Source organism: Gekko japonicus, unplaced genomic scaffold, assembly GCF_001447785.1.
Source record: "Gekko japonicus isolate JY-2015 unplaced genomic scaffold, Gekko_japonicus_V1.1 scaffold36, whole genome shotgun sequence".
Classification (NCBI taxonomy): Eukaryota; Metazoa; Chordata; class Lepidosauria; order Squamata; family Gekkonidae; genus Gekko; species Gekko japonicus.
Window position 1 is genome coordinate 25,889 of NW_015164182.1, and position 6,956 is coordinate 32,844.

The window sequence follows — 6,956 nt, forward strand, 5'->3', positions numbered from 1 at the left end:
TTGGACACTGGTGTATGGGACAGGAAGTAGAGTTAACTTCTCCAGGGTCCTTGTCCAACTTTCCTCTCCGCCACTTTTCCAGATCTGGATTCTACATGTGGTATCCAGTCATAAAAACAGAGTAGCCTCTCCTCCACCCCTACCCAAATCCCATTTAAAGATCCTCCTAAGAGTTGAAGAATTCTTGACAGCTAAATTCAGCTATTCCCATAATAGACAAAATAAAAAGGCTTGAGCACGGCTTGTTCTTACACAGGAAAACATCTTTGCAAAGTGAGAACTCCTTGTAATTATTTCTAGAAACGTGACCCCTGTAGTAAATGAGACAAACATTAAACCACTGAAGTTAAAAAAAGAATTTTTGGTGACACTGTCTTACAAGGCATATTCATTTTTATTTTATTTTTTAAAAGATAACTTTCATCATTGGGGGAGAGATTTTATTATTTTTTTTAAAACCCTCTATTCCGATGAAATTAATTCATGGATTACTGATAAAATATGTCAGTAGTTGGGGATGCATGTGTTGAGCTGCTTTTGAAGGCATGGTTTATGTCTCTCCTGCACAGGGTGGGAATTCAACTGTTGAAGCCCATCTCCCTTATAGCTAGGGGTGAGGCAGAGCCTGAAAGCCTTCTAAATTGCAACTCAACCTTGTTTGATGGTCAGGGCATGCGGAAGTGGCTCCTTCCTGGGGCAGGCGAGTTCCAGCTCTCCTTTCCCTTTTGAAGGCTTGTCTTTTCTCACAGAACTTCCACTCATCCCTACCCACCCTCCAACCCACTCCCCAGGAAATAGGATGCTGTAGCCAACAGTAAAAGAGACAGCAAGCAGGCTTTAATCATTCATCTTTACAAAGATAACGTCTTTTAAAATGGAGTTTGCAATCCTCTTAGTCCTCCCTTTCTCAAAGGTAGTTTTATTTATTTCCTCTTTTACAATCATGGAAATCAAAGCAAATGACCCCAGGATTTTTCAAAAGTATAGAAACCTGTCATCTAATGTTATTAGAGAACAGAAAAAAGGCGCAAAGGGATTGGGGAGGAAATATCAGAGGTGTTTGGTCTCACTTCTAAAATGCTTTTTATCCAGCAACGAGGCTAAGCATGCTGGAGGTTCTCTTCTGTTGCACCTCTCCTGCCTTCAAAGCATGGAGTCTGGTCTAGAAGAACGGCCTGAGTGAAGGGAAAGCCCCTCCACCACGTGTGACATTCCCACAGCTGCTTCGGCTTCTACCAGGTGGGTGTCTGTCTGCCAGCAGGCAGCCAAGAATATCTCTTCCTAGGAAAGGGCCCCCTGGCAGGGCTTGTATTCTCAGGCACGCTTGGTAAGACAGCAGCATCAAGGGGGAGTCGGAATGCTGAGGATTTTTTTTGGTAGGGCTGCAATCCTAAATTCACCCTTAAGAGCAGGGCAGTTTGGATGGTTGATGGGGAAGAGTAAGGGGCCTGAGAGCAATCTCTTCACCAGGCTGAGTGCCACCCAAGGGTATCAAAAATGAATGGGCAGCAGTTGCAACACCTGGGGTATCGCAAACTATCAGCACCCTTCAGAGCAGTGGGCTTCAAACTGTGCTTGGGAATCAGCCCTGTTTTGAGACTTTCAAAAGGCATCTCATTGTGATCTCCTGTCTTCATGAAAGAGTTCAAATCTGATCCCCAAAGGAGCAATCCCTTCCCTCCACCAGACATTTCAGTCTCAGAGGATGCAATAGAACTGGATGCATGAAAGCCAGCAGAGGAAGGATTGGAAAAATTCTGTGCATTTCTATATAATCAACTGTTCTCCTCTCCCCACCCCGGCTCTATCTCAATTTGTGCTATAACAGAAGCCATGTTCATAAGTTACACAACACACATACATCCTGCCTGTACTTGTGCATATCTGCAAGGAACAGTCAATGTGCATTCACTTTACAAATGAAACCGGTGCCTAGATAAATGTGCAGCTTCAATCACATGTTCAGCTGTACATGCACTGAATGTAACATGAGAATTATTCAATGTGTGTGTCAAGAAAAATCAAGTGTACACCACACATGGATTGTACATGTGTTCACTGTGACTTGTGAACAGGCCTAGACTTGGAGCTGGGTAACATCCCCGAAAATCAGCTACTTAGGACAGATTTGCAAAAACGAATCACAGGTGTGCTTTACACTTCACAGCACTGTTTTCCACTCAAATGCCAAGGCTAACCAGCAGGGCCACCAGAAGCACATTTGCAAGTCCGTATGATGTAAGCACTAAGGATCGGGGCCTAAGCAACATCCTGCAAACTGAAGCAGGAGTTCTGTTACAGCTGTCCTTGCTGTGGTTACAGTCTTGCTTTGAAAAGTGCTTTTGTTTCATACAATTCTAGGTGCCTAATAGACTGTTTCCCCCCACTCCTTGCCAGTTGACAATACAACCCCCCCCCCCCCAAGAGAAATGGAGCATTCCTCTGGGAAACACACCACGTGGCTTCAACTTCGCTAGTCTCTCCTCCTGCAGATGGTAGAGGGAGAAGGGTTCTTTTCTCATGCACGCACACACACACAAAAACCCTCCAAGGGGAAGATCAAAGGATGGGCACACCAGCAAACCGAGCCAAGGAAGTCTGTTCAAGGCTCTAGCTCTCCAGACTTTGGGGGTGGGGGGAGCAGTTGGAAAGTGGTATGAAAGTGGTAAAATAAAGCTGTATGATTGAAGAAAGTGAAACCAACACAATTTTTGCATAAATATCAAGGCCTTCAGAGGCTAAGGCGGTTCTTCTTCCTCCCTGCCACGTCTGGGATCCTCCTCCGGCCTGCTTAGGTCCCTGAGATTCGGTCTGTGTTTTGTTTTTAATTCCTGTATCTTGGGGTGGTGGCAATGCAGGCTCTTCCCTTATGCTATCTCCTCCCATATGCCTGCAAGAAGAAGATTCAAGTCAGTGTGGGTCCCTGGAGGATAGGAATTGGGAGCATGAGACCTGAATTTGAATTCTGCTCTATTGAACAGCTTCTACCTCTCAATCTGACTGTTCTGCATGCTCAAAATAAAAGAAGTTATATCACCAGTCAAGCTGGAATTCAAAATATATTCAAACTAGGAAAAAGGCCCATTGTGGAAATAAATACAATGGCCTCTAGAAAGAGGCTCTGGGCGCGTGCCCCGGCCTTGGACACTCAGTGTCAATTTGCTGTGGCGACCTCAGCAGGGTATAATGACACTGAGTCCACCATTTTCTCCAGAGGAACTGATCTCTGCTACCTAAAGAACAGTTGTAATTTTGAGTGATCTCCAGCCCTCACCTGGAGATTGGCAACGATGGTTCCCCAGAAGGGACCAGTTGGTTTGGAGGGTGGAGTCTATGGCTTTGTACCTGTCCGAGGTCCCACGCCTCCTGAAACCTCACCCTCTCCAGGCTCCATCCCTCACATCTCCAGGAATTTCCCACCTGAAGTTGGCAACCGTATCTCCTTCCCAGCCAATAATCAACCTACCTTTATTTCCCCCTCACTCTTCAGCTTTCCACCCCCCACACACCTGCAGCCTCTCCCGTGCTCTGAAGCCCTGACTGCTACATTACATTGGCTGTCATACGGGGGCCACCTCAGCAGCTTATAAGGATACAGAGCCCACCATTTTCTCCAGGGTAACTGATCTCTGCCATCTGGAAAGCAGTTGTAATTCTGAGTGATCTCCAGCCCTCACCTGGAGATTGGACACATTTTACCTCAGAACAGCAAAACGGTTTAGAATGTTAGAGGCAAAAGCTAATCAAGTCGCATATTCAAACAACCTCTGTGTTCCGAGGCAGAGGCCAATGAGGCTGCATATGCAAATAACCTCTGTGTTCTGACTGGCTATGGGAGGGTGAGGAACAGCAAAATGTTTAGAATGTTGGAGGCAGGACTCAGGCAAAGCAGCCAGTGGATAGGGAGACCCTCTGAATGACAGATCAGATAGCGAACTGATTTTGGAGCATGTGGAATGTTCTAGAGAAGTGCCACCACCATTCGGCTTTTATTTATAAGGGAGATGCTGGAAGTATCCACCAAAGCCACAGCACACACAGAGTCTGACTCCTAAGCATAGCGAGCCCCCTTCCCTTCTAACTGAAAATGGCCCTTTAGGGCTTGGCTGAACTGTGGCCACCCTGTTCACATCCTGCAGACAGAAGCCTCCACTTTCAGCATTCTGATGGCTCGATCATATGGGAAATTTCCACTAACAAAACAGGGAGGAAATCTTTGCAGAGGGTTCCCCCTGTGCTATAAAAACAGCCTTTCAAGGGGACAATTTGCCCTGTAGAAGGAGAGGTGAGAAAATACTGCTCCGCAGATGGAAATCCCTTCTGTCAGCAGAAATTTACCACAGGATTGAGACCGCTGTGCTATTGTAATAATTCACCTTCTGAATTTTCCAATAGTATCCTATTGAGGGAATGTGTGTGAAAAGAGGTGAAATGTTCGCCTGATGAGCTAATCCTGCTTTCTGCTGCTGGCAGTGCCATTTGACTCCTCTTATTTAACAAAAAAACTGCCAACAATGACTGCCGTCATTCTGTTTTGGCCTCCCAGTGACACCATGTAGCCAACAAGATTTGGCTACAGATGGGCTATGGACTGACACTTCATATCCTTGTGCTTAAAAGAAGAAAAGGAAAGGTGAAAGGCAGGAGGTTTCTACTTTGACACACACCTTCTCCCAGCCCCTCTTTTCTGCCAAAAAAGAGAGCTAGAATGTGGGAGGATAGCTGGATACACAAGATCCAACACTGGAATGGTTCCTCACAACAAATGGATAGCTGTAGTAGCCCCACACGAGAATCAATATGACACACTGTTGTCCCCCTGCAACGCCCCCAGCCCCACCACAAAAGTCAACCCTCTCTCACATTTCCAGCTCTTGAAGAGTTAAAAGGGAGAAAGGAACACTGGCTCTTGATCTCTTAAGAAAGCACTTCTGCCTCAGGAAAAAAAAAATTCTGTCATAACCATGAAGTGATGAAAAATACAAATAATAAACAGCACAGCAAAGAATTCTGCCATAACCATAAAGAAATGAAAAATAGAAATAATAACAATTCCTAATTCAGTCTGTTTAAGTGTAATAGAGGAAATGGTGAGGTAATTTTTAAAAATTATTATCTCATTTCCACTGCACTCCTGAGCGCATTTTTATTTTGGGAAGACCACACTCTTGGTTGTTCTATGGGGAATCTCCCGGATGGCACACTGAGCCTATTGCAAAGCAACAAGGTCTCCCTGCTTTCCAAAATTCTCTGAGGCTCAGCATGACTTAGGAAAACCCCTGGCACTTCTTCTGGCTGGGGAGGGTGGGAGAGAGAATGGGAAAGGCAATTTGCTTCACCTGTACTAAACCTAAGAAAGGCTTGGAAAATCATGATGTCGCGCACAGCTTTCAGTGCTTCAGGGCCAAGACTAGCCCCAAGCACATCAATTGATTTAATTTTTTAAAAAAATAGGCTTTCAATTTGCATTTCAATTCAACAAAGAATTAACCTTTTTTAAAACTCAGTGTGGAATGTAAATAAAATGGGGGGAAAGGCACATGCAAAGGTTAAGTGCAAGCAAGGTGAATCAAAGAGTAATTGTAACCAGATATACTCAGAATCCTACTTGGGTCTGTTCAACAGGACTTACACCCAGGAAAGCGTTTGCAGGACTGCATTATTTGCAGCATACTTTGCCAGTCCACCCAGGGGTGAGTGGTGCTGTAATTCAAAGTCAGAAACCCCTTTGGGTTTCAGGCAGAAAAGTCAGAAAAAATAGCCATGGACTAGGTCTTTTGAAATGATGGGAGAACACTTTGGAAACTGCTGGAGTGCAAGTCAGCAGTGGTGAAGTCTCTGTCGTACCTCAGTAAACATGGAGACCACTCTTTTTTGTTTACTGCTTCTCAGGATGGAAGAGCTGCAACCCTAACAACAGCAGCAATTCCAAGCAAGGGGCCAGCACAGCACCTACACCAAATACCGGCATGAATAGATTTTAAGAACAGTGACCTGAAAAATCTGCTTTTTTTTTCTTTGCTCAATTAAAAAAATGTGTAACATTCAGCTTGATGAAGAGTTCTGGTGAGCTTGAAAGGTTGCACAATGTTCTGTGATAGAAAGCTAGGAGAGAAGGAAATGTCATCACATCTCAGAAGCTAAGCACGGTTGATACTGGGATGGGAGTCCACAAAGGAAGACTCTGCAGAGAAAAGTGTTGAGGATCTGAGACCCTTGTTCAGTTCCTTGTTTTCTCAAATACTGGTTCAGGCCTGGTTCTGGCTCTAGGCTGCTAACTGAGTTGAAAAGTGGGAAAGAACTTTGTTGCTGGGAAGATTCAGCAAAGCTGACCTCACGACTAGAGAACACCCAGATACAGAGAAGGAAGCTTCAATCTCTAACTCCCTTCCAAGGCGGAAGCCATGACACCATGGTAACCAATTAGCCACATTCCATTCAATTATATATCATGATTTGCACCTGTGGGAAATGGTGAACTAGATTGCAGCTCAAGTCACATGCTTAGTAATAGCTCATACCATCACTGACATCATTAGCCAAGGTCCTGATTGGTTTAAGGGCAAAACCATGTTGGATCATTTGGTTTTAAGTGTTAGTCTTTTCAATTAGCAGCTGGCAAGGTATAAGCAGCCTCTTGCTCCTTGACTTTGGGTGTGTTCTTTGAAACCTGCTTCAGACGTATTAGACCAGGGGTGTTAAACATCCTGCCCCTCCATGGCTCCTATCCATCTGCTTCCTGCATCGCAGCTCCTTTTGCCCAGTCTCTCCTATTTTCTGCTTCGCAGAGGAAAGAAATCCAAGCCTCCCTTCCCTTAAATGGTTGAGGGCTCCTCCCCCTCCTCCTCTGGGGAGGGAAGGGGAAGGAAAGAGCCACAGAGAGAGAGGAGAGAGAGAGAGGAGAGAGAGAGAGGAGAGAGAGAGAGAGAGAGAGAGAGAGAGAGAGAGAGAGAGAG

The 6,956-nt window shown here is 45.2% G+C and overlaps 1 protein-coding gene across 1 annotated transcript in view; it reads right to left on the bottom strand.

Moving 5' to 3' along the window:
• Positions 1–2,010: 2,010 nt before the first annotated feature.
• The window catches only part of KIAA1522 (KIAA1522 ortholog), a 92,439-nt gene continuing 87,493 nt past the window's right edge, over positions 2,011–6,956 (bottom strand). Inside the window, exon 7 of the mRNA XM_015408053.1 lies at positions 2,011–2,890. Coding sequence (XP_015263539.1) covers positions 2,868–2,890 — 23 coding nt within the window. The 3' untranslated portion in view covers positions 2,011–2,867. The remainder of the gene's footprint in view (positions 2,891–6,956) is intronic.